The sequence below is a fragment of the Falco rusticolus genome, chromosome 3, assembly GCF_015220075.1.
Source record: "Falco rusticolus isolate bFalRus1 chromosome 3, bFalRus1.pri, whole genome shotgun sequence".
Taxonomy (NCBI): Eukaryota; Metazoa; Chordata; class Aves; order Falconiformes; family Falconidae; genus Falco; species Falco rusticolus.
Window position 1 is genome coordinate 107,299,621 of NC_051189.1, and position 26,918 is coordinate 107,326,538.

Here is a 26,918-nt window from a genome sequence, read left to right on the forward strand (position 1 = left end):
GTGTCCAGGACTATTGGCTGTCCCTAGCACAAGCGAAGACCCAACAGCTAGCAAAGCTGTTAGGCAGGCTGAGTGAGATAAAACCCACCCTTGCAGCTGACCCCTTTGCTCATATTTCCAGGCAAAGAAATTCAGAAGAAAGAAGCGTTTGCTGAGCTGGTGTGGGGTGTCTCTGGAATGTCAGTGGCTGATCGAGCCCGAGTACCTGAGGCTGGAGCATCTTCAGAAGAGCCTTGAGCCATCAACTCATCCTATCAACACTAGTAGCTTGGTGATGAGCAGAATGGAAGAAGAGCAACGCGCTAGGGTTTTTTCAACTAGAAAGGAGGAATGGGTGGTTTGGCACACAGCATGCAGCCCTTTAGAATGTTGGTTTAATTGATTCTGTTCATTTCAAATTACAATTAAAAAAAATTTATGCTAGATTCTCCAGTATACTAAATTATCCCTACAACAGAATCATTCTCGCTCCACCCATAAAGTATAACCAACATATGCACTGCAAATTGGGTGTGTGCATGTGTTGGTATTTAAGTGGATGGCAGAACACTTTGAAGGGCTAATTTAATCTTTGCCAAAACCAGACTAAGCTTCCAGTCTTTGACATATCATGCGCTGATTTCTAGTTCTAAGGCATTTCCTGAAAGGCCTTATATATCCCTGAATACAGAGCCACACAGTGAAACCCAGTTCAGGCTTTGTGACAACATAATCTTTATCCTTCAGCCTGATACATCTCACCTCTCACATTCTGTTCTACACTGCAGATAACTGCAGCGTATGTGGTTAGCTATCCTCATATTTTCCATGCCATAAGACAGAAATGAATTGCTGTGGTTCTGGGGCATGAATTAAACCCAAGAGTCTTGGCTCTACAACTGGATTCATGACCTTTCCCATGTCAAGAAAGAAGCACACAATGCTAATAAAAATATCAGGGAGACAGTATGAATTGTTGTCTGACTATGTGAAGTTTCGTGCTATAAATTCAAGCGTACCCTCAGAGGATCTATTCTTGCTTTCCCACAAGCAAGAAGGCTTGTTTCCACGCTCCTCATCTGGAGTGGCTTTACACAATTTCCATGCCTTCCTCTGTCCCCTCAGACCCCCACTACCTGCTCTCATTTTAACATCATGCATTTTCCTGCCATTGGCGCTAGAATTTCTCCTACTCCCAGCTCACCTTGGAAAGAAGGGACAATCCCATCTCTCCTTCACGCTTCTCCATCATGAGTGACATTAACTGCTGCCGTTCCAAGGCAATGTGCATGGCTGTGTCCCCATCCTCATCTTCAGCATTGACATCACTGCCTTCACTGACCAGCAGTTGCACCATCCCTACATGTCCCTGGATGACAGCCAGGTGCAGCGGTGTCTGGTTGCGGTTGTTCTTGAGGTTGACATCACAACGACCCTTGAAGAGAAGAATTGCATGAGGGTGAGTTTGGCTGAAGAAAAGTGCTGCAGCTGTGGGGCTTGTTGAGGCCCCAGGTCTCAAGTCCCTCTTCGTCAGGACAGCAGTACAGAGATCTCCAAGACAGCTATATGACCCAGCACTCCGTAACTTAAGTCATATGGCCCCCACACCTCAGACATCAAGAAAGAGAGGATCAGAAGCCAAGTGCCCAACTGACACACAGATAACATAATCCTGGTGATGACTTCGGTATGACAACTCATCACTTCCCTGACACAAACAGATCTTGAAACCACTCCAAGCAAACGGGCATGGACTAGTTCCTCTAAAGCAATACTGATTCCTTGCTGCCTGTGGTGCTTTGGTTTCCCCTCTTCAAAGCAAAGAGGTGAAAAAACTTCAAATTTGAATCACTCTGCCCCTCTGCCAAGTCTGCAGAGGAAGACAGCAGCAAGGGTTAGAGAACAGAGAGCCTTTAAAGATACGGCTATGCTAATGCAGCAATTATGCCAGAAATAAAGCATAGTACTAAGTAGTTAGTGCTCACAGACACTCCTCTACAGCATTCATTTGTAAATCCATTAAAGCCTTGTTGTAGTGGTTTGGATTCCCTGGTAAAGATGGAGGAACTCAGCCAACAAATGACTGAGAAGAAACAAACCAGGAGTGCTGACATGTAGTTGTCACGTTCATGGCCAATTATCATCTGAAAGCAGAGACAGCGGCTAGCTTTGACTCCACAAAAATCAACAGCAAAATGCCAGTCAAATTGTCATCCTTCAGTTTGCCATTTTCATTGCTAAACAACACTGGTCATCAGGGGCACGTCTAGCACTAACTTAAGACTGAAGAAAGATAAATAACCTGGAGCAAACACGTCAAAATAACTTGTTCTGCATTCAAATGGAATACATGCCTTCAGATACTCTTTCGTGAAAATGAAGAGTGAGAAACCCACCACAGAACAACCAGTAGCTGGGGAGCTTCAGCATATACCTGGAGCGAGAGAAACTGGGCTCTGACCTGGACCTATGTGGTAGGGAAGGTTCTGAATGCAGATTTACACACTCCTTAATGAGCTATTCCGATGTCTCTTCCCTTCACACCCACCACTTCACTGAACATTTTGCAGCAAGCTCCAGTTCCAAGCCGCGTTGTTCTAGCCTGCAAGATACCCTTCTCCTCTACTGCCAGTGCCAAAGGAAAATACCCCCAGGAATGCCAACCTCTGTTCTTCAAAGTCTGAAAAGCAATGCCAGCTCCTCAAAGAGACACAGACATTCTTGTGAGTCCCAGCATTAACTCAACAGTGATTAGGAAATGTAGAGGTTTGGCAGCAGCACAGATGGGAGTTTTTGTTGGTGACGGTTTTGTTTTCTTTCTTACCTCTTTGATGAGAATTTCTGCCACTTCTTTGTGATTATTAAGAGCAGCAAGGTGCAGGGCAGTGAAGCCATCTTCCTTTTTGGAATCAACCAGCTGCCGAGCTCTTGCTAGTATCTTCTTTATGGCTCTAGAGTGTTGGAGGTTAACAGAGATGGAAGAGTTACTTTACCAGGAAGGAAAACAATACAGAAGACACAGGCCTGCCTCTATTGCGCAGCAGATATGGATGTTCATGTTTCTATAGGCAGCATCAGGAGCTGGCACCTGTGATGCAGAGCACTCCCCTCCACCTGACAGATTAAATTAAAAGAATAAAACAGAAACCCTCAATTGTCATTTAATAAAGTAAGATAAACTCACACTGCTATGAAAATAACAAGCAGATTTATCCCTCTGGAAGAATTCCAGAGGCTGTCAGTTAGACAGGGTCTTTTCAAATACTGTTTACTACAGACCTCCTCCTGTCCTTCCATGCGTGAACCCAAACATCTAAGGAGACTATCCAGAAGCAGACAGATTATCTAGCCAAGCTAAGGAGGTATGAGGAAGATGGGATGGGGAAAGCAGGCAGCAGTTTCCTGTAAATACATGAAGCAGAGGAGGGCAACAGCTATACCTAGCCGTATCTACACCCAAGAAATGTATAACCACCCACCTCCTTCCTAGCTATCTAGAACTACATCTGCTACCTTCTTACTGTTTAAGACAGCAAGCATGAGCAAACATCTGTGAAAGCAGTAGAAATGAAAAGAAGTCACTTACAGCTTGTTGCCTTTTAGAGCAGAATAGTGGAGCAGGTTGAAGCCTTGACAATTCTGGACAGTGAAGTCTATGTTGGGTACTTCAGTGAGAATCTCAATAACGACTTTGCAATCTGCAGTGATAGCATAATGCAGGGGAGTGTCTCCCTGGGAATCCTATACAAGGATACCAAAGCACAATTACCTACATCAGAGCGTCAAATGAAATAGCTCACCCTCAGGGACAGTTCAAGATAAGAAGTTACAGTGTCACCAGGTCACATCAACTCCAGGCCAAACATCCCTAGCACCCATAGCAGTTTCATAGCCTTTGAGAAATCTTTTCCCTAGGGTTTGAAACCAGCTCCTGAGTAGACAGGTGCTAACATTCCTAACTAACTTTGAGGGACTGACCCAGCACAGTCCAGTCCCACCATCATACAAGCACATCTTAAAAATGGGTTGGGTCCAATTCACCATCACTGCCCTTCAAGTTCCTAAATGCCAGTCTTGAAAAAATCTCACCAAGCCTTATTGCTGGGAACAGGAGTGTTTGAACGACACATTAATTAGCAGCAGGTCAGCTCTCACTGGAAGCCCAAGTCCAGCACAGCAGAGTGCGCACTACTGGACTGAGCTGAGCAAATTCACGATGGTGAACGGACAGACTCAAACCTGGAATTTCACAGTACTGAAGGTAGAGGAATACTTCCTCTGTGCAAATGCACAGTAGTGCATTTGAAGAGAATGACCTTCAAATTTTACAAAGCAACAAATTGTGTAAGACATAAAGAAGCACCTCACTGCCTCAAAAAAAAAAACCAACAAAAAGAAAAAAAGCCCAAACACTCTCCCAAAATGCCATAAAACCCCAAAACTTACTGGGAGGTTGACATCACAGTTGAACTCACAGAGGGTCCGCACCACCTCTGTGAATCCTTGACTGACAGCAACAAACAATGCTGTGCACTTCGCATTGTTTAACAGGTCTGCACTGGCTCCTTTACCAAGAAGAACACGGGCAACCTCAGCTTGGTTTCTGATTTAAAAGCAAGGAGTAAGACAGATTAGATTCAGTCCTGTGCAGGCAGTGAATTCTTCTTGCAAGGCAACAGAACCTTTTTGGGTTTTGTATACTCTTAACCTCATCCCACCTCCTCTTAGTATTAAAAAAACCCAAAAGCAAAATAACACATTAAAAAAAATCCCCACATAACAAAACCTTCCTAATTTGCACTCTAGAATCTGCTCTCTCTTTACTTTAAATCCACAAGAATCTCCCAGTCTTAGTGATTAATTCTTCCCTGGTAACTGACAAGACAATTCAACCCTTCATCTTGCTCTGGAAAACCATGCACTTACAGAAATCAACCAACCAAATTAATCCCAACTAAACAAACCACTCCTCCATCCCCCTGTAAAAAATGCAATCACTAAAACCCCCTTATCACTTCTGATTCCTCCTCAAGATCTCTGGCATGGAAACTGACCTAGCTGAGGAGGTTAAATCAGGGCACTAAGAAATGCATCTGTGGCCCTGAAGCTCAAAGGCTGATTTCTAACAGAAGATAAAATCAAAGAAAAGCCTCCACCAGCCACGCATCCTCCACACAGACTGCCCATTTATATCTAGAAATGTCCTTCTGCAGCCCTTTAGGTCTTGTAATCAGGGATCACAAGAAGAAAGATCTCCTACCCGAAAGCTGCATAGTGCAGCGCTGTATCGCCCTCTTCATCCCTCAGGTTGACAGCGGCATGTGCCTGCAGCAAAATCCTCACAATATCCAGATGCCCCTGATAAGAGGCGATCTGCAGGGCAGTTCTGCCCTGGTTCTTTGCGTCGACCTACAGGAAGGGCAGAGACACAGCAAACGGCTTGGTTAGGAAAGACCTTGCCTTGTGTTCAGGCCTTAGCTCTGTTCTAGAGCAGGCCGAGCAGGATGGGAGTCACTAGCTGCATAACAGTAGCATTTCTGAGGCTGCAAAGGAGAATCCGTGCCCCGTCGGCTCCGCTTTATGTACAGGAACAACAAGGCTGACCTTGTTCCGGATTATTTCTAAAGGGGAAGGGAACTGCACATTCAGTCAAGAAGGGAGAGGCGAGTGAACTGAGCTAGAAGCCAGGGCTCTAATTGCAGCCCTGATGCCAAAATCCCTCCATGCCTGCGAGCAGAATACTTCTCGACATCTCTGCCAACAATTCCTTTCCCAATAGGAAAATATGTGAGGAGATCAAATTAGCTTTGCATAAGGCTTTGAAGATGCCAAGTCCCCATTGTTCCATGTTACTCCAGGTACTTTATTGGGCACAATGGCTGGAGGGTATACCACAGTGTTGAAGTGCTGCAATGAGATTTTTTTGAGAATTAAAGGGACTGAAAAACAAAGAGAGGCTGTATGAAAGGCAAGGGAAAAAAAAAAAAAAAAAAAGGAGAAGCTACTGAAATCAGTGGGAGGCTAAGGAGAAGAGATGAAGGAGCTAACAAACCCTCAGCAGACAACTAAGTACCACGCAGCTGCTTGCTCACTCCCCTCACACCCTGGCAGTGGGATGGGGGGGAGGACTGGGAAAAGGTAAAACTCATAGACTGAGACAAGAACAGTTTAATAAATATAATGATGATAATAACAATACTCAAAAGGAAAAAGAGAGGAATAAACCCCAAGAAACAAGTGATGCACAATACAGTTGCTCACCACCCACTGACCGACGCCCAGCCAGTCCCCCAGCAGCGATCGGCACCTCCCAGCTGACTCCCCCCAGTTTCTATACTGGGCATGACGTTCTATGGTATGGAATATCCCTTTGGATAGTTTGGGTCAGCTGTCCCGGCTACGCTCCCTCCCAGCTTCTTGTGCACCTCCTTACTGGCAGAGCTTGGGACACTGAAAAGTCCTTGACTTAGAGTAAGCACTACTTTGCAACAACTAAAACATCAGTGCGTTATCAATGTTATTTTCATACTAAATCAAAAACACAGCACTGTACCAGCGACTAGGAAGAAAACGAACTGTATCCAAACCAAAACCAGGACACAAAAGAGAACAAAGTTGTTTTTTTGCTGCAGCTCGTTCTATGCAGCAGTCAGGACAGCAGGACAGGCAAGACTTGCTTTGATTCACTCAAAATGATGGGCGAGTCCTTTAGGCAAGGAGGCATTAAAGGTTGATGTGTTATTCTGCCACTTACACAACACAGACAATGCCGATAAGCTGGAAAAGCCTTGGCAAGCAATTCCAACGTGCACTAAGTTAGCCTCAAATCCAGTCTCCTCTTGCTGTATGTAAACTTTTACAGAAATAACTAATTTATTAATATTAATATTAAAGGTAGAAATAGAAACGTAATTAAAATAACTAATAACATAATGGATTCCTGACTCCTGGCACTCTGTCTAGGATAAATTCAACAATTGCAGGTATTTGTCTACTCCTCCCATCTCCAGAGGTCCCAATAACTTTGTAAATAAAGAACCATAATAAATACCAGACAACTAACCACTAAATCAGCATCACAGAGGCTCCTCCAGAATTTATGCTAGTTTTCCTGGTTCACATATCCGGCTTCTCCTACCAGCCATGCAGACATAGCCTCAACAAGACTTATGTTTTATTACCAATGGTTTCTGAGGTCACTGCTGAAATACTTTCTTCTCTGGGTCTCCTTTTTTAACTTGTTTATAAATCCTGTACCCCTCACTGGCGGGGCTTGAACCTTCAAACAGGCAGCTTGAAAGAGCAGTGATTTCAGCAGATGTAACCCTAACAGTCTGGCACTCTGCAAGCACACCAACAAGTCAAGCCCAGTTTCCTGCTCCAGTCAGACATGAGATAAGACACTACGCAGACACGCACAGCGTCAGGATCTGGGCAGCTTTGCTCTTTCCTGATTCCAACAATACCATTTTGCAAGGTCGTCTAAGGACAGACACATTCAGCCAGGCACAACCTGAGGCTTTCTTTTCAAACCAAGGCTAAACTCAGACATCTTGCTACTATTTTCATACAGATAATTACCTCTCCCGCTAATTCTACAGGTGCAGTGTCCATACAGGAAATCAGGGAAAAGTCAGCTTTGGAAATGTGCTGTAAGGACTTAACTCTAGTTCAGATTTAATGCTGCAAATACACACATTTGATATACAAATTTAATCCTTAATTGCAGCAAAATAATTTTCCAGTTGTTGGGAGCTACTCTTAGGTCTGGAAAATATATTATTTTTCTCCTATCTTTTTCCACACTTGACTACAAAACTTTATGACAGTATTTTTGAAGAAGAGCAACAAAAAGTAACCATTCAGGATTTCTTCAAAACTTGCCTTGTCCGGGTACTTCTGAAGGAGCTCCGAAACTTTAGCTGCATTGTTCAGTGCTGCACAAATGACCAGACAGCCTGCATGCTCTGACTCCGTCTTCTGGGACAGCAGTTTCTCCAATACAGTAATCAAAGTACCTGGTAGGAACGAGAAACAGCCACAGGTTAAGAGGGCTGAGAAGCATGTGTATAAAGGCATACAGTTGGCACAGTGCAGCTGTATAACCCCAGTACAGACCTGCTGCACCTGTAGCACTTAGCACCCACAAAGAGCTTTACAAACTTGCAGCTTACACAGAACTTTTGCTTTCCAAGTCTGATGTTTTGAGAACCCAAAAGACATGAGACCACGCTACAGAAGACCAATACAGAAAAATCACTACTAAAAGGCAAATAATCTGAAGAGGAATGCATGGATTTGGAAAGGATGCTGTAGGGAAGAAATAGAGGTCCTTTCAGATAGGCCCTCTAATTACAGACTTTTGAGCGTTTGAGAGGACGGAGGTGTTACAGTTCTCCAGACAGAGCAAAGTTAAAAAGCTTGGGCTCGTGTGCAAGTTCTCCCTGAAGTCCAAGTTGAGCAAACAGTTTAAGACCTATCTACATAGCAAAACAAACAAACAAAAAAAAAAGGCAGGTCTGTCCTCTCTCCGACAAGATCCTGACTTCTAAAGGAAACAAGTATGGCGAGGCTACAAAAATTTTTACAAGCAGATGTGCAAAGTGAAGTCCCCTTTACACACCATATGATCCCAATTTCCCAAATTCAGTTTCAGGGTGGACTAGACAAAATAATTGTTGACAATGCTTCCACACAAGGACCTAGGAATATTTCACAAGCATTCAAGAATTAGTAACCTCCTACAGGAAGTGGAGCAGGACGGAACAAAAAATTGAGACAGATCAAGGCAGAAGCAAACACTGAACCTAGGGCAGTGCCATGATTAGCATTCCCAAGTCCTAAATTCTATTTCCCTGCTAAGGCCAGCTTTGCTTCTCCCAGCAAGGCACAGCCTGGTTTTGGAGCTCTGTCTGGGGAAGAACAGGCCGCTGAGATTAACACTGTTCAAAGAGTGCTGCTGCTGCTACACCAGAGCAATCATTTCACAGGCCCTGACAGATCAGACACGTCTGTTCTCACTATCTCACTTTTTGATTCCTTTGCATTCTCCGTTGTCATGAGGTTTGCTTCCTCATCTCTCTGATAAGCTGTCAGGCAAGCTGGGTTAAACGTCCAGGACTGCCCTCCAACCGACACTCGCAAATCTCCATCCCCATAGACTTTGATCACTTTGCCGATGTGCCCTAGGGTCTGCAATGGAAAAAGAGAAATGATTTTTAACATGTAAGACACGGTACGCTTTGCATCTCAGAACCAATGCAACGCTTTAAGAGTAGTTTCGCAGGCGGCACTCCTGCTGTGTGAAAAGAAGCACTGAACAGCGACACACTCGCAGACAGCTCCCACTTCAAGGACACCAGAGGGTTCTCAGCAGTTTCTCTATTGCTGGTTTTACATAAGAAGGGTTTCCCAGACACATCACAAATGTCTGGAGAGGAAGGTGGTGAAACAACAAAACACAGTCTGAAGAACCCTGAGACAATTGATAAAATTTGGACTAGGAAAGGTTTCCTCTGTGCATTTAATTGCTCCTGGAGGATACCTGTATTCTGCTTTTTAGGCATACTGGTCTGATCAGGCCGTTTCTCTACTTGGACACTTCCCTGCCTTGTTCCAGGGAATTAGGGATGGCGTAAGAGGACTTGTTTACTGTGGTTAGTGAAACCTCTTATCTGACTTACTGGTAGCCAAATCCTTTGTCAGATTCCCCCTTTACCCACTTTTGTTTGGGTGCTGCACTGGGATTGTACTACTGATAGCCAACAGCACCAGGCAACATTTATTCTGCAAGGCCTTAGCAGTCCCAGAAAGGTCTGTGTGCTCACTGACCAGCAGCGATACTGGAGGGCAATGCAAGCCCAGCCACTAGTACTAATTGCTTGGGAAAACTCAGGAAGTTACTGGACTGTCCTGGAACTGGCGCACACTCACAGGTGCCATTTCATCTGTCCACTCCCCATGACCAGGTTGGAATCGCTTCACTGTTTCCATATCATCTATCACCCGGACAACATCACCAACCCAAAAGGTGTTGAGCTACAAGAAAAAGAAAGTCATAAGCTTTTGGGGGACGAAGCCAGGGAAAAAAAAGTGATCAGCCCCTCCACCCCACCCCCACCCTCAGGAAACAGAACCAAACAAGAAGCCCATCGACTCAAAAAACAACAAGGCATTACACAACGTAAGTAAGACTAACAAGAAATCTGTAATCACTCCACTGCAAAATAAACATGGTCCAAGGGCTGGGGTATTTCTGTTTTAAGCCAAGTGCACATGTAAGTAGGGAAATAATCTGGGACAGAACGTGTTTTTTATTTTTCTTTCTTCTTCTTCAAACCATTTATAATTAATACCAGTATAAAGTACATATGGAACTTTCCTTGGTCTGTCTCCTCACTATACCTGACTCGGCACTGGAGATTTTAATTCGCTTTAATAAGGAAGTTAAATCTCTTTGTTACTTGAAACAGAAAAGGGAAACCAGAGCTTATCTGTACCGGTAATTTGCCAGATGCTCCCTCTGCTCACTGAGCTAAGAAAGGAGCACTGTCAAAACACACTTTTCAAAGCAGACTAATTCTGCACAAAGCAGTAAGACACTGCATTTTCCATTGGTATTAGAGTTTTTAGCATTGTGACCTTGTTCAGATCTTTCAGAATTTTGTAGTCTGCCAGCAGCTCCTCCTATACCTATTAGCCCTGTTTCTAATCATCGACCTCAGATTTCCAGACCTCAAACCTCCAGGGAAGGCCAGAGCTATGAGCTTTAGAAATACAGACACAAAATTAAAAGAGCTGGATTAAAGACTCGGGTCATTCAGAATAATCAGAGAGAAGCAAGACAAAGAACGGTGTGAGACAGAGAGTAACATCAAGACACAAGAACAAGGAAGAAAACAAAATCAAACGGAAATTACGTGGAAGAACATTCATTACAGATGAAAGGTAGCTGCAGAAGGATGAGCTACTGTAGGTCTGTTACCACTCTTATCAAAGAAGCTGAAATTAAGAACTGGAATTTACCTTAAGAACTTACAACATTTCAAATGCAAAGTTTCATAAAGCTGGACAGCCTAGTAGCCCAGCTCCCACCGCCTGCAACCATCTGTCTCAGCGCTGACGACTTGCAGGAAATTCTGCTGAGAACTACTGCTTTTAGAACAGCAGTGTATTCCTTCAGCACTTACTGGAGACACATTGTGTCCTAACACAGCAGGCTAAATGGCAGATATTCCCTGCAGCATTTCTAGTTCTGACCAAGCTCGCTTATCAGCACCTACCTTAGTCAGAGCTCCAGGATGGAAAGTCCAGCGGGTTTCACTGTTGAACTGGACCCTCACGTCCCCTCTGTCCGTGATTCTGTGCACAGTCCCTGTCTGGCCAATGAACTTTTGATAGGGAAAAAAAAAAAAAAAAAAAAAAAAGAGTAGGGGAAACCCCCTGAATAAATAACATTGCCTAATAGGAGGAAAGCAGGCATCCAAGGCATAGATGGCTAAAATACCCAACATTTCCAATTCACAGACTAACACTGCTGCCAAACCTCCTTTAAATGAGATGCAGTCGTTTTTCTGCAAAAGGAGAAAGGCTGCTTAGAAGCTCCTCTAAAGTGGCAACATTTTGAGGGAGAACGATGATAGGGACACAAAGTGTGAAAATTCTTGAAAATGCAGAACAAATTGTCCTCCTCTTTCCAAATGACAAAGGTGGGCAGATTACAACATTGCTCTGCAGTACAATACCAGCAAGGCATGCTCGGAGAGAACAAGAAGGGAGCATGGCAGAGGAGACTACAGAACACAAAGTATAGCTGTGTAGGGTGGTATTCAATATCTGTTGATTCTGGCAGGTCCTGAGCAGCTGATAGTTTTGAAGGAGACACAAAGTCCTGTTTTCTGAGATGACACGAAATTACTGTTTCTCTGTTTGCTATCCCTCTCTACACCTGCATTCACCAACAGGAATTCAGAAGTACAGAGGTTTAACAACCTAGCAGACTATGTTAGCTACTCAGCACCATTCAAGACCTACAGCTTTGGGGATGAAGACTTCAGCTAAAATAAAAAAAATTGTGGCTCCACTGACAGCCTTCTTAAACTTCTTGCCAGAAGATGGTAAGTTTCTGCCTGCCACACTTAAAAAAAACCGCAACAAACCCAAAGACCAATGCTCAGTTAATAATTTCCACATTGAAACTGCAATGACATTGTTTATCTTGACATTTCAAAGCATGATTTCAAAAAGACCACTCTTCTACAGGGCACGTTGGGCTAGGATACATATGTAAGACATCCGTATAATTTTATAGCACTGTTTCAAATACCAAAGTTTCAGACAGCTCTGTCTGAATCAGACCTGCAGGTTATTCAGCTTACTGACTCAAGCGTAGTGGGCATTTGGGTCACTTGTGGCTATACACTTCCCTTCCTCTGCAAAAAAACACTTCCTCTGCAAAAAAACACTTTTATACAAGGTATTAATACAGGCTCAGAGACAGGTCTTATTACTGTAACTGTGAGTACCAAAATGTGATGCTGTCTCACAGTAAATCTACTGCTCAACAGGAGTACTGCCTTCTTCAATATGTGAGGGTAATTTAATCTATTTTGGGCAATTTCTGTAGAATATTAAAATCCAAGAAAGTTGACTTTTAAGGAGAAACAAAGCAAAGACCTTTTAATCTAAATGGCAAATTTATTAATTTAGCTGTTACCATTTCATCTGAGTGTAAGCCCACACCGAATGTTCACAGCCCCTTGCAGACTTACTTTCACGATGGCCCCCTGAGATGCTATACCACAGTAATAGGTGTCATTTCTGTCTTTACTTCCTCTACTGAGTTGGGGTTTTTTAAGACAACAGGTAACAACAAACTGATAGCTCTTCAAACTATAGACAAGACAACAGGCTAAGCTCCAAGAACATCATATGGGCCGAGAAATTTTAGCCCTGGCCAGGGACAGAGCCCACTGTTGACAAAACACATAGCTTTCATTAGTAGTAATGCACAGTAAAAAAAAGAAGCCAAACGAGGAATGGATCCAGAACTCATTTAAAAACAAACCAGACGTTAGTTTTTTTTCTCTGGCTTAAGTGACTCTTAAGACACACTCTTTTGACCCATTGTAGACTCTTAGAAATTATGCAGGGCTCCACAAGACAATTCTCATACAACGCAAACTTATCTGAACCTAAAAATAAATCTGACTCCAGTGTCCTATCAGGAAGAATCTGTATTTGTGATTCAGTCAACACAATATAAATGTAGAAGGTAACACGTTGCATAAAGATGTTCCGGGAACTTCCTAGCCAGTGCCTACTTATGTAGTCTGAGACAGTGACTGATAGATACATTCTCGAGAGAACAGGAGCAAGCAGAAGCATACCTCAGCCATTTTAGGGTTCCAGCCACCATGGCCCTCCTGCATCTCCCGCAAGATGTCGATGTCCAGCAAGCATTTCACTTTGTCCCCATGCTGGAACGGATGCCTGTCCGTGCTTTCTTTCCTCTGCAGCTCAGCTGGTTTTCCTAAAGGGGAGAATGACACCACCCACATACACAAGGGATGCAATAACACGCATTGTGTCTCATTTGGCTTTGTAACAAGGGTTGCAAATTAGCATAGGCTTAACTGGGGCAGAACGGTGTAAAACTGTTTTTCTGTTGTGGAGCATGCCCTACACACTCCGTGGGGCAGCACTACGTAGACAGATCAAGAGGGTTTAGCTCTAACTGGATATCGACCTAACAGGAGGGAGTTCTGACACAACACAATTTTGTTCCTTGCCAGAGAGGGGAATGCCTTTGAACAATGGCTCTCACGTCACATCAGGTATCAGTAGCTGTTCTTAGCAGTTCAGTCACCCACAACTGTTGTTCAGCAGACACACCCCCACAGAACTCAGTTCTCTTCCACGGGCAGCCACATAGCTTGCTTTGTGAAGTGCTCTACCCTCCTAGCTTTCCCATGCACCAAGAGGCCATACCCCTGGAAATAAGCTCCTCATCCAACCCTTCCCTTCCCTCATGCCCTTTGCCAAGCTGCACAGGGAAAGTAAAGAATGAGAAAGGCCTGATTCTGCTCCTGCAGACTCAAGAACAGACCATTCTGTTTTCCTTCAGGGGAGCAAAAGATGGCCCGGGCACCTCATTAAAAAAAGTACAACTAAATTGCACCTTAGTAAAAAATGCTGCGAGTTCAAAAATATGAGTAGTTTCCTTGGTTTCGTTAAGAGTTAAGAGGAAAGGTGGATTGCAGCAAGTTGCCAATGTAGACATCACTTTTTCCCATTGCTTTTTCTTATCTCCCTGCTAGGCAAGTATTTGGAAGCTTCATTCTCAGAAATCTCCCTTTTGTCACATTCCCCTTCAACACACTTTTTTGGTCCACCAGAACAATAATATCTGCTCTCTAAAAGCACAGTGAACACGAGCTGGACCACTGCTTGCCTGAAGAATGGAAAACTTTGGATTACCAAAACTGACACTGGGTTGAATTCTCTGCTGCCAGACGCAGGTGCATCCAAGGGCATTTCATGCATTTGCAGCAGCAAGAAGTTGCCTTGGCAGAAGATGCCTCCTTGGGAAACAGCTGTGGGCATCTGATGAGTTTATCTTACCACTGAAAAGGCCAAAGTACTAATTAACCAGCTGGAAATAAAGCAGTATGCTCACACACAGACCACTTCTTTAAATGGTACATATTTACGTGGGAACTTTATAAAACCACCTGCTGATTTTCTGTCTTCCATGCAAAATGGCTTCAATGTCACAAAACAGTAGCGTGAATTAGAGTTTCTCAGCAGAAGACTTGGGTTTTTTTGTTGGGTTTTTGTTTTGGTTTTTCTTGGTTTTGTTTTTTTGGGTTTGGTTTTTTTTTTTTTTCTTTACACACCTAATTTTGGGAGATGCTCTTTGTAGTAAAAGCCACCGGATGCCTCCACAGTACATTTCAGGTCCACTTTTCCCTTGTGTCCAACTCTGTAGACATTTGTAGTACCATCAGACCACGTGACGCTGGCCACACTGCGTCCCGTCTCTACATCCCAGCCACGGATATCAACAACACGTCCAGTTTTACCTTCACCACCTGATGGAAAAAGAGGGGAAATAGTGTCCAGCTTGCATTTTCACTGAGACAAATACACAGGAATCCACCCAACACTGGAATGTTTACTGAGATATGACTTAATGACTTTTTTATCTTAACTAAGGAAAAAACAAGGAAAAAACTTGTCAGTTCTCCAGCTATTCACAACAGAGGAGTAGGCACAGAGCCCAAAGTCAACAGCTTGGGGCAGATGCAATTCTGACAGAGAAGCTGCCACCAGGAAGGATCTCTGTGGCCAGCTTTATATGTTGAACAGAAGCACACAGGTCTGCTTCACTGACGGCATACTGCTGCTGCCGGAAGCAATGCTCTCCAGTCAAGCATTCTTTATATACATCAAAGAAGGAAATCACAACAACAACAACAACATATTCAGCAGCTCACAGAGCTTCCTCACAGCTTGCATGATTCACCTTGATCTGCAGAAGAGATCTCTGTCACCTTTTTAATCAGGGAAATTAAACCCCAAGACAACTCAGCTTGACCAACTGCAAGAGTATCCCTACATTAAACTCACCGAAAGCCAGCCAGCCACACATTTACTTTGGAATACAAATATGGAAAAGCTGAATTCTGTGTAAAAGCAGCCATCCCTCCTGATGTACAGAAACCCTGCCTAGCTGGGCCACGCACAGTGTCATGGCACCACACTGTGGCAAGATAAAAACACAGCACTGTTGTAAAATCCACCCAAAATCTTTAATCTCTCCCCAGCGCCAGTCAAGTGGGGAATATCAAGTAAAGTTTGCTCTGGTACTTCTCTTCCCCTGCCCAAGCAAGGAGGAGGGCTACTGAAACAATCCAGAACAGGAGGATGTGGTCTGTGAGAAGGTAGATCTGGCTGGGCTCAAGGGACACACTCTCATCCGAGAGACAACAGGCTTTCCCAAACTGGGACAGCAGTATCTGTCTGTCTCACTGAGTGGACAGTGAGCTTCTAATTGCCTGCAAAGTCTTGGAATTTCATAGCTTAAAGGAATTAACTTCCTCATCTAACTGCCTATTCATCTAAAAAGCATAATACAGACAAACTAGCAGGCTTTCAGTTCTGTCAATGACAGGAACACACCTTTAGAGGGCTGGTCTGAGAATCAGAATGTCCCAATAGCTCTTGATTTCTACTGGAGGAAAAATATTTTTTAAATCCTATCTGCCTTTAAAATATCTCCCTAAAAATAGCAGGCGGATCCTAGTTCTGTACACTGCAGAGAGTTACAAGATCAGCACTTCAGATATCCATCCACCCACAGGAATATTATCTAGGAAAACACAATTTAAGTTAGCAAAAGCATTTCTATGATGTAACCTTCCTAGCTATGGCTAAAAAAAGCCTTCCAGGTTAGAATCCAGATCCTAGCAATAGGGCAGCTAACAGTAATTTTCATCTCCCTTTCTGCAGATAACCATAAACAACTGTCCAGTCCAAAATGAGCCAGGGTGACAGCTCTTAGAAAAGGAGGCTACGTCCAAGATGCAGTCACTGGCCACAGGAAGGGAGAGCCTCTGGACCGTACCAGCATTCAACTATGGGAACAGAGGGATCTTGCATCAACACCGTGTTCGTTTGACTACACTGTTCATGCAGACAGGTTGCAGCAGACGGCTGTCCTCTCCCCGCTCTTTCAGTCTGTAAGAAACCTGGTAGGTACCCCTGGCCTCAAATTAGTGCTGATGGAAACTTAGCACCAGTGACAAAAGAACTTGATGTTTGTCTGTTGCAGCGGGGGATTCAGATTGAACAACAACAACAACAACAAAAAGTAATCTCCCCCCTCGCCCTGTTCAGATGCTTTTCTCCGAGGAGGGCACTTCTTTCCACTTCCATAGTGTTTAGACTTCGAGAAATAGTAGTAAGGAAAAACAGGTATTCAATGAAAAAGTTGAAGTGACTGAAGAGCTGCCAGGGCCCACCCTGACCACAGCAGAGAAAAAAAGTTTGGTCAATTGACAAATTTTGCAGTCAGTGCTAATATTTGCAAAGGGTATCAGGCGTACTAAAAAGACACCGGCAAATAAAAGTAAGACCATTCCATCAGATTTCTCAACTAGCTGCTATTGCCCTTACCTGACACACCAGACTACATGATCAATACAAAAACTGAGCAGGAACCTATCACAGAGTTTGCAAGGTTATTTATTCTCACTTACACATGTTACCTCCTTAAACAGAAATAGAGTTGATGTGTCAGGAAGCTAAGGTCAGAAGAGCAAATGGCTATGGATGGGGGCAGCTCTATCAAAGACAGGGCAGTATTAGAGAGCAGCTAAGTGGCTGGCCTTATGTTTCTTCTCACTTGTCTTGCACGTGTAACTGCCTTCAGGTCACAATCATTGTAAGCAACACAAGACTCAGACATGTAAATGTTGATCTGCTCTCAAAAGGATGGATAAGCTCTACTGAACATAAGCTTCTTTTGCTCTCAGACCCTGCAAGTATCCATGTCCTCCACTGAACCCAGAGCTGCAATAAATGGTGGAGTCAGCACTGGAAAGCTTTGGACTTACAGCTTGATTATTAAGGTAAAAAAGAAGCTGTAAACATTACCACGTGTACAAGGTTCTGAACTAGAGACAGACGGTAAAGTTTCCTTAACCCTGTAGCACTACATTGAAATTGGTATCAGTGAACTGGACACAGTCAATACACCCCAAGAGCAGCTCCAGAAAAGGCACGTTTGTCCCTTTGCATTTCCAGCCTGAAGTTACAATTCATACAGAAAGCAGAAACCATTCTCCAGCAACCACAGCAAACAGTTCTTCATTAATGCTCCATGTGAAACACTCCCTACAGATCATTTCTCTTCACTGTTCTTAAGTGTCCAAATAAGAATATTCTGAAGAACTCCAAAGGAAAAAGGAATACCGGTCACAAAGTCAAACAAACCTTATTCCTACTATGAATGGAAGCTTTTTCAGGAAAAGACAGATATTTATTTTCTTAGAACATGGTGTACAGTTATAGTTCTATACAAGATCTTCCAGGATAGTTCCCATGAGTCTTCACATCTATGAAATAGAAGCAGCAAAATTTCCCTCCCACACCCTGAATGAATGCGAGTTTGTGTCACAGGTATGCTTTTAAACAAATATTATTGAACACTCTAAAGAACAGCAACCTGCATCACCTGAACAGCTCCTCTAGAAGCTACTGCTCAGCATATGTGTTTTTAAGTAGCAATTTGGCAAAAAAAAAAATTAAAAAAAAAAATCTAATGGTGTTTTACAGGACGTCTTGAAAGAAGCTTACCATCCTGGTTACCCCACTCCCAGTCAGGGCCACGGACAACTTTAGCCCCCTGGAAAGTCCCTTTTAATGTGATGCGAGTCAAATTCTGTCGAGGACTCACTAGGACTCTAGAAAAACAAAATAAGAGAAAACAAATTAATTTAATGCTACATTCACGCTTTATAAAGCTCTGTTCCAACCAAGGTCTGTTACATGAGGACCAAGTATACCACACTTACATATGGAAAAACATGGCCTGAGTTCTGAAGGGCATGTAAGAAGTGAGAGAAAACAATAAAACAGCTGAACAGGGTCTTTGATCCTAAAAGCTGGTCTCCACAGGAAGGTCAGGGTACTTGGGCACTGTTCCACTGATGGCAGAGAGACAACAAGCGAGTAATACACTGGGCTAAAAGATGACCCAGGTTTATCTTTCAGTATTATCAACTATTGTGCGATCCATGACGAGCTTTAAAAAAGTACTGTGTTTCTCTCCTCTGTGGGATGCAGGTAACTGGGAACAGAGGCTGCTATGTGAGCATGAGGAACAGGCACACTTCAGTGACAGTCTGTGGAGACAAGCACAGATCTACACACAAGCAGCAGGACTGCAGTGGGTTCTCTCTCTCGTGTTGTTAGACACCAGAACGTCATGTTGCTGAATCAGGAAGCTGAACATACATAAACACAAAGACTCAAAATGATAACATTCACTCACACACAGCATGCTTAGCCATGGAGAAAAAGGTTCATGCTTCTTTCAGAACTTCAAGAGTCTTGAGGGGGCTGTGTAGAGCAAGATTCAAATCTAGTAGCTCGAAAGAAGAAAAACTTCCCCACATGCTCTAGGAGATGCACAGGCCACAAATTACATTAGGGCAAGGCAGCTCACCAAGGGCAAAGTACAATTATTGTGTATGCATGCAAATTAATACTCTTTAACTATTCACCAGCATTCTACAGCATAATGTGCATTTACAAAATCTGGATTTAGCAACTTCACCTCATTGCCTACACAGAGCAGGGGAGACCTGCTACAAATATCATCACGCAATCCTAAACATCACAGCAGGAAGACATGATAGTTTTCATTGCCAGCTATGCCACTTACAATCCACATGCTTCCCAAAGAACACCATCCAAGTCAACATCTCACACAATTAAAATATCTTTATAACACAGCCTCTGATAACTGGGGGTGGGGGGGGTGTAGAAGAGAGAGGAGTAAGGAGAAAGTAACTTCTACAGAAAGTCTGACATCACTTCAGAGGGAGAGTGAAATTGAATTTCAGCTGCCCTTGTACCCCATCGTTCCACTGAAGGCAATGCTTGGGGACATTACTAGGGTGCGCACTGCCCAAAAGCACATGTTAATGGCTCGGGCAGTCTCCTAGCTCAAAGCCATAAGGAGTTCAGCACATTTCGTAACCTAAGCTGCAGACTGCACAGCCTAGGTCACTTACTGAAAAGCAGAGCAGATTAGACCAGCAGTGCTGTGGCTAGACTGTTTCCAGGATAACAAAGACCTTTCTATCTGCCCTGCAATCCACACCACAGGCATACACACCACTCCATCTTAAGAAAAAAGAAAGAAAAAAAAATACCTACGTGATAGTAAACAGGGGGTCTGATGTCCTGTTAAAGCAGCTTCCAATTCCCATAATCTTACAGCAGCTTCACTGCTGGTTTTGTGTGTGCTGTTCCTAGTTTCTGTTGCCTAGCAGAAAGCTTTCTCATGAGATACCAAGCCACCAAAGTCCTTAAGGACCTGTTTGCATTGCTCGCTCAGGATACAATCCACTTCTCTAGGTGACCGCAAAGATGCCACAATCCATACCCACAACTGCGCACCTCCTCCTGACAGGCTCTTGGCAACTCCCAGACCAGACAGAGCAAAACCAAGTTCAGCAGCTGTTCTGCAGGGGAAGGGGAGGGGAAGCCTACCCAGGGCAGTGCTGACCTCAGAATGCTGTATTTATTTTCCATCTAATACCTAGAGAGAGAAGGTGGAGACTCAGAAGGATAAAAAGCTTATGCCTGAACTTACTGTTTACTTATCCATCAAAAGCCTAAGTCTTTTTACCTTTCTTGCTTTACAACCTAACGTGTTTAAAAAGAGGGAGAGATTATTTACACTGTTCTTATAATTGTTGAATGTATCCAGATTGTAGTTTGACAGGAGGAAGATGAAGACTTTTTTGAATGGTTGAGATTTTGTCTGTTTTAAACACCATCAAGGCTAGCAGTTGTTACGAAAGAGAAGACAATGAAAAAGATGGCTAGAAAAAAGCTGAGCTAAAGAGAAACACTGACCAGCATTCATTTTATTGCACTGTGCTATGCACTACAGACTTGCTTCAAAAACCAGCATGGATTTGTGCACTACATCTGAAACAGCCCAGCTACAACGTGTTATTTTCACTGTATTTTGTTGAATGTTTTTATAACAATTTATCAAAGATGCCTTAGTCAAGCCCTGAGACAAAAACTCACAAAAACGTATTTCTCTAGCTCAAACCCTGCTCTTGCAGGGGAAGGGTTTCAATGCAAACATTCTAGGTGACAGCAAAACAAAGCACCAAGCTAAGCTTAAGCAAGGTATTTAAACAGCAAAATAACCACCACTCATTAAATACCTTTCATAATTTCCCTTTTTGTATAATCATGTAACAGCAGTTGCTTCCTCTCTCTCACATTAATCTGTCACTTTCAGTGAATTTTTTGGCTAGAGAATACAAAACCAAAGCTGACCAGTTCAGAAAGCTGAGCTTCCTTAAAGAAGAGAGAAGTGTAAGAAACTCCATCTCCCATTCTATTTAAATGCTGGAGGCAACCCACCACTACTGCTTTCTTCCCCTGGCCTCGCAAAAATTTTGACCTTGTCTTGAACCACACTGCTTACCAGCAGCACCAAAAAAATGATGCCAGAACCAGATGTACTGAGCCAATACATCTTAGGTTTTAATCTAATTCAACATGTTTTGTTTCTAATACTGGATAACAACCAAAGTTATTAGTGTGTTGCAAAAATACCCTAGGGATAAATTTAATCACTGCAATATTGCCTTTAATACAATTTTAATTATGACAGCCAAAGTCTGCAGCCATTTCTGCCCTACAGATTCCAACGATATTAAATTACTAGAGTCCAGAAAAGACTTGGGAGCATGTACTGTACAGAATGAAGCTATGTCTCTCTTCAGCATGCTGGGAACCACCCCCCTGTGGATATTCTGCCTGTGCTCAAATTTCACCAAGGTGCTTGCAGAGCCTTTCAGATCACCCAGAGCTATGCTCCAGACGGCTACAAAAAAAGCATCACCCATGCTTTACAGACAGAGATTTGAGACCCAAAACAACTGACCTGGAGAAGCTTAAGCAGAGACTGCTTTTAATCTGCAGTAGAGATCTGAAGCCCTGCATTAGTCAGAGCCCCTGCATACCAGGCACAGCTAATGTATCTTGCAAGACAAAGCCTTCTCCGCTGCAGAAAATTCTTATCTGAAGAAACAAGCACAACATAAGGAACTGGAAAGCAGAAGGGATGGTCACCCTGCAAGGTAGCAGGCCATAAGTATTGTGTTCATCTGTTCAGAAAGACAGAGCTGTAAACTAGAATCTCAGCTCATGGTGGGTATAAACACACACTCCTTCTAGGATGTAAAGATCACACAGGTTACCCCAGGAAAAGCCAACACAAAGATCTCACAGAAACTACAATAAAACCAACCTCAACGATGAAATTCTAGATTCTCTAATCCTCCCTAGCAAAGCTTTTACTGAAGCACTTCCAGTAAAGGATAAAGGAAATTCTGACAGATGGCAAGCGGATGCCGATTGCTCAAGCATGAACCAGACTAAGACAAGGACGCTAGCGAGGGATCAGGATCACAGAAACCTATTTCAGGAACTGCCTTTAGCAAGACTTTCCATTGTCAAGCCTATCCTTCCTTGCCAAGGCACAGTTCTTCACAAAACTACCTGTATGTTTGTAACTTGGACTAAATGCTTGCTGGTTGTTTTGCTAACCTCCAAAGCTAACACATATCAAAGTCAGCTTTGGAAAGCCACAGTGGGCAAGATTTCAGACCAAGTCTACCAAATGTGAACTAAAACGTGGGGGCACGCACCTAAGACTCAACACTGTACTGCTGCCAGAAGGTTTTCTTAACTATGCTCTTAAGAGATATACACAGCCTTTACCACCAGCATATCGTACTGAGAATGATACAGAAGCACTTAGTGAGCGTACAAAGTCAAATGGCTTGTTATCATCCTTTCAACATGACTCTCAGTTCAAAACACAGGCTAAGGATGTTTTAGTGACTATTTCTCTTGCTTACAGTTTTGGTCATGTAATTCCAGAAAAGACAAAGATAAAATATGTCACTGAAATTTAATCCCTATTGCAGAAATCAAACAGAACATTCCAAAGTAAATAAGGGAAGCCCTAGTGTGGAGCTATGCCCTAGTGTTCTTTTTTTATGTGTTTTTTTAAGGAAGCACAGTTAAATGTTTTATCCGGTAAATCACAATGGGTTTTTTAAAAGTATAATTATACTCATTCATTACTAGAATTAATTCATAAATAAATTAATGTGAATAAATTAATACTGAATGAGCCTTTTTTTAAAAGTTAGAAACAAACATACACACAAGAGTCAGATTTTATTTAAAATGTTGCTCACCAAAATTTCTTAGCCTAGCAGCTTAAACTGACATCGTATAAATAACACATGTTGAAGAGGTTAATACAGTAAATAAACCCGCATTCTCGTTATTGCCTAGTAATCAAATGCCCAGCAGTTGTCACTCAGCTGCTGTATTAGTTCATGCTTACAGTATAAGCAGGCACAGATGGAAGGCTGGATTATTAAAGCTGCCTTGAATGGGTCTGCATTGCACACGCATACCTAAATGATAGCATGCACTTGTTCTTGTAATGTATCTGATTTAGAAATCCAACTGGTTAACTGGACTAGACTGAGCTGGTTTAAGAATTATGGCTGAAAAGAACTGCAAGCTCTGTTCTGACTACAGTACAAAACACAATGTGAGAAAATACTTGGTTTTCTAGTGCTTGATTACACAAAACATTTCCCTGTGTAGTTTGCTGGCTCCTCCAACTCCATTGTTCTCCAGGAAAAAAATAGGGCTTCTGAAAGATTGTTACGGTTCTGATTTATTAGTGAGTGAAGTCTAGAAAATAGCCTGGGTAAAATACACTACAACCCTGACACCAGGGAATATTACCAGTGCGCTTAACCATAAATGTTGCAACTGATGTATCCATGGCATTGCCGAGCCATACAACGCCGCATTATGTAGTTTAGCTACCAGTAGAACGCTGCATTGTATAGTTTAGCTACTATAGTAGCTAGTAGTAGATAAGAACCTGCCGAAAACCAAGACATAAGCCCAGAGTGCTGAAACAGGGCCAGGAGAAAAGGTCATGAAAAGGATGCAAAGAAGAAGAGGAAGATGACAAAAAAGAGGATGAAGAAAGGGATGAAGGTGTCCCAAAGGACCACCAGAGGACCCCTGACCCATTAGGCCACACATGCATAGTAAGAGTGCAGATATGATAAGTAGTTCACGGAACTGTAAGGAATATGCCAGTAGTTTCTCAGAAATGTCATTAATACATATAGATCGGCCATCTAAAGATAAACAGTGAACAAAGTCGAGACGCGCGTTGGGTAGAACTTATCCCCCGTGCATCCGGTGCTGAAAATAAAGCCTGCCTGCTTTCCAGCCCTCCAAACCGGGTATTAGAGAGTTTTGTCCCTGATTATGTGGTGTCATCCCCTACTGAAATTCAGCTTAGCATCATCCCCCAGAAGGTGACGCATGCAAAATGCCACTGCTGCTTTTGCACTTGAATATAATAATACAAATATTTCGTATGAGCAGAGGATTATCTCAGATTTGATAATATGCAAAAATCACCAGTGTGCCTGACTATTCCAACCCTAACATCAACCTGGTGAGTTTTGCTTTGCTATCCTGCTTACAGACACTCATTTATCTTCCAATTACTAAGCATATATTGAGCAAACGGGTACACAATTGCAAAAAAAAGGTCTTCAGTGAAACTGAGCTGCCCTCTCTTTTAAAGTAAGGATGATAGCCTCTCCTAAAACAGCCATAAAATTCAAAATAAACAAGACCAATAAAAAATACCTGCAACTGGCAGATGTCAGGAAGGGATTACTCCAAATGGAAAAATACAAACAAAAGAAAAATATCAGTGCTTGCTTCCACCAGAGGTTCAAACTCAGGTCATTTAAGACCTGAAATAGCCTTCAGGTAAAGTGTCTTCAAAGCCTCTTTAGAAAACTGATTGGGAACCCTCTGCAGTGTCTGTCTGGGCTTAAGGCCTCCTAAATCCTAGGATTAGTGAGCTGCTACAAACAGTTATGTGTTGGCCTTGCCTAGGTTTAGCTGCACAGCTGCCAGACGGTGGGTCTGGCAACAGCAGTGCAGGTGGTAGCAATTCACTGCGTCTGGACATTACACTGCCATCTCCAAAACTGTCCCGCTAGAGGCCTTACCTTCCTCTGTCAAAGGATCAGTAATGGCAGCAGCTGCAAGACTGGATGCATGGCGATGCTCTCCCACAATGGACTAAGAATGGAGACCAGGGAGGACCTGGAAACTCCCAGATCTTGATCCTTGTTTCAAGAGACAACTGGTGTGACAGCTCAGTAATACAGCTGCATTCCATGGTTCTGCATTTGATCCCACTCATGGTAAGCCAAGGACTACAATCATGATATATTAGTAGCCCCTCCACCGCAATGCAAAACCAAGATTATGGGATGCTGACAAATTTTGCGGGCTGTGTCTCCATCCACTTGCCTTAGAAGCTTTCTGACTAATTCACACTCCAGTGAGTGGGTTGATCACAGCCCTTTGCCTGGGTCTTGAAAGCAACACACTGCTGCACTTGAAGCTCATTGTAAAGAACTGAAAGATACCCATTCCCTGCCAGAGAAAGGAGGCGAGGGAATCTTGATCTCTAAAGGAGACTCATTCTGTGTTTCACAGCCATCCAAACAACAGTGGGCAGCAACAAAACCAAGAAAACCCAAATCCACACAGCAGTTACCACGTCTTTTTAAATACACAGCTTTTTTTCGGTCCTTGGGGAGCTGCCAAAGGTTTTCTCTTCCGTTTTATTAAGCAAAAAAAATTGAGATGAATGATCTAAGCAATAGTCCTAGTGAGTCACAAGTATGCAATTTTTGTTCCTCGAAAAGGATGCTGCATTGCCTAAAGGCAACACGTCCTTACAGCTCAGACCTCAGTTATTGCAAAGAAACCGTCTCTATGGCAGTATTCAAAGGTGATCTCCCTCCATGCCCCTCACTTCACTTTTTTTTTAATATCAGAACATTCCACTCAATGCAGAGCAAGCTATGGAACACTAGACCAACAAATCATAGGATTAGACTTGCACTGAAGCAAAGGTGTTCCTACTTCTTCCTGCTCCTGCCCTGCAAGACATTTCCGAGTAAAATCGTTTCATTTTGCCAGCCCCCTGTATGAAAGCTCTTGCATAAAACACATATGCATTGCAGTTATAGCAACTCAAGTCAAATGACTGAAACAAAAAGCATTTCTGACAGCCCGTTTTCTCCAAAAGCTCAGTGACTTCTAAGAATCACAGTATGTACCTTTCATTCATCTTTAAAATTGTAGCTTTCCACAACTGGAAGCTTCTTCACTGAGGATTTCTGATTTCTCTCCATCCCTCAGCACGGCTACATTCAACACCTGCCACACAGGAACAGCAGGAAAAATGTTGTATTATCCAATTACAAGCACTGCTGCTTTTTCCTTTACCCCTTATTGAGGCTCCCAGAAACCACTGCCACATCTGACAGGCTCACGCTGTGTCCCTGATGTCACAAGCACACATGCATCCCTTTTATTTTTGAGTTTGTTTTGTTGGGGTTTTTTTCTGCTTGGTATTAGGAAGATCACTGCTCCTGCTAACACACAGTAACATAAATCAGAATACTGCTTCTTTAACAAAAGACTTGGTATCATAGACTGTGGCCCACGTCTAGACTCCTTTTTATCCACTCAGAAAAAGTTAATTCATGTCTCATCATCCTTAACCCCTGAATGAACCACAATTGCAGGGGAAAAAAAGCAAAGGAGTTTAGGAAAACCACAAACCAAACAAACCAAAAAGCCACCAAGAGGCAAGATCACCAAACTTCAAGTTCTGCTCTTGTGGACATCTACCTCCAAAGAGTCCTCCAGTGCTTCCGTGACATTCCAGAGCAGTGCCGCAGTGTTTTGTGAAAGTCAGACAACCCACATAGGACAGTACCAGGTCCAGCAACTTCACTGGCAGTCTTCCAGGCTCTCTTTTCACACTGATAGCAAGCACTCCACTGCCCAATTCAAACAGCAGCCTGGACACAGGTCAGATACAAGCCTTGAAAAGAAATACTGCTCTGTTTACATCTTTCACCATTTAGATTCCTCAGAAAAGGACACAAGTTCTGCAAAGGATGAGAGCCCTGGGGAGAAACTGCCTAGCAATCTGCCTTTTGATAAATGACAGTATTCTGGGGTGCTCCTGA

The 26,918-nt window shown here is 43.1% G+C and overlaps 1 protein-coding gene across 5 annotated transcripts in view; it reads right to left on the bottom strand.

Annotated features, from left to right (window-relative positions):
• The window catches only part of MIB2 (MIB E3 ubiquitin protein ligase 2), a 53,862-nt gene that overhangs the window by 6,816 nt on the left and 20,128 nt on the right, over window positions 1–26,918 (bottom strand). For 3 of the 5 annotated variants that reach the window (XM_037379641.1, XM_037379640.1, XM_037379639.1), the window contains exons 5-16: window positions 18,340–18,446; window positions 14,877–15,071; window positions 13,368–13,510; window positions 11,262–11,369; window positions 9,913–10,017; window positions 9,009–9,171; window positions 7,864–7,997; window positions 5,240–5,388; window positions 4,426–4,582; window positions 3,566–3,720; window positions 2,804–2,930; window positions 1,184–1,414 (exon numbers count right to left, since the gene is read on the bottom strand). In XM_037379641.1, the coding sequence (XP_037235538.1) occupies window positions 1,184–1,414; window positions 2,804–2,930; window positions 3,566–3,720; window positions 4,426–4,582; window positions 5,240–5,388; window positions 7,864–7,997; window positions 9,009–9,171; window positions 9,913–10,017; window positions 11,262–11,369; window positions 13,368–13,510; window positions 14,877–15,071; window positions 18,340–18,446 (1,774 nt within the window). Of the gene's footprint in view, window positions 1–1,183; window positions 1,415–2,803; window positions 2,931–3,565; window positions 3,721–4,425; window positions 4,583–5,239; window positions 5,389–7,863; window positions 7,998–9,008; window positions 9,172–9,912; window positions 10,018–11,261; window positions 11,370–13,367; window positions 13,511–14,876; window positions 15,072–18,339; window positions 18,447–19,926; window positions 20,226–26,918 lie in introns of those variants that run through there. The other 2 variants (XM_037379643.1, XM_037379642.1) reach the window with 2 other exon arrangements.